The sequence below is a fragment of the Eimeria mitis genome, genomic scaffold (assembly GCF_000499745.2).
Source record: "Eimeria mitis Houghton genomic scaffold, Emh_scaff184, whole genome shotgun sequence".
NCBI lineage: Eukaryota > Apicomplexa > Conoidasida > Eucoccidiorida > Eimeriidae > Eimeria > Eimeria mitis.
The window spans coordinates 6,212-6,587 of NW_013570161.1; the positions used below are offsets into that span (position 1 = coordinate 6,212).

A 376-nucleotide genomic window follows, 5' to 3' on the forward strand; every position below is an offset into this window, starting at 1 on the left:
GCAGCAGCAGCAGCAGCAGCAGCAGCAGCAGCAGCAGCAACAGCAGCAGCAGCAACAGCAGCAGCAGCAGTAATAGCTGCTACTGTTGTTCCTCTTCCTCCTCTTACTATTTCCTTTTCCTTTCTGCTGCTGCTGCTGCTGCTGCTCCTGCTGCTGCTGCTCCTGCTGCTTTTCCTCCTGCTGCTGCTACTGCTGCTGCTACTGCTGCTGCTACTACTGCTGCTGCTGCTGCTGCTGCTGCTGCTGCTGCTGCTGCTGCTGCTGCTGCAGGACTGTGTGTCTCGGTGCGAAGCAATGGAGATAGTGAACGCCGACAATCAATTTACTGTTCCTAAAAATGGAGATTTAGTTAGGGGGTTAATACAGGATTACTGTT

At 53.5% G+C, this 376-nt stretch overlaps 1 protein-coding gene across 1 annotated transcript in view; it reads left to right on the forward strand.

Annotated features, from left to right (window-relative positions):
- Positions 1-73, forward strand: part of EMH_0002290 (DNA-directed rna polymerase I largest subunit, putative) — a gene marked incomplete at both ends in the record, with an annotated part of 5,254 nt that extends 5,181 nt beyond the window's left edge. Inside the window, one exon of the mRNA XM_013495955.1 lies at positions 1-73. Coding sequence (XP_013351409.1) covers positions 1-73 — 73 coding nt within the window.
- Between the last annotated feature and the right edge of the window lie 303 nt (positions 74-376).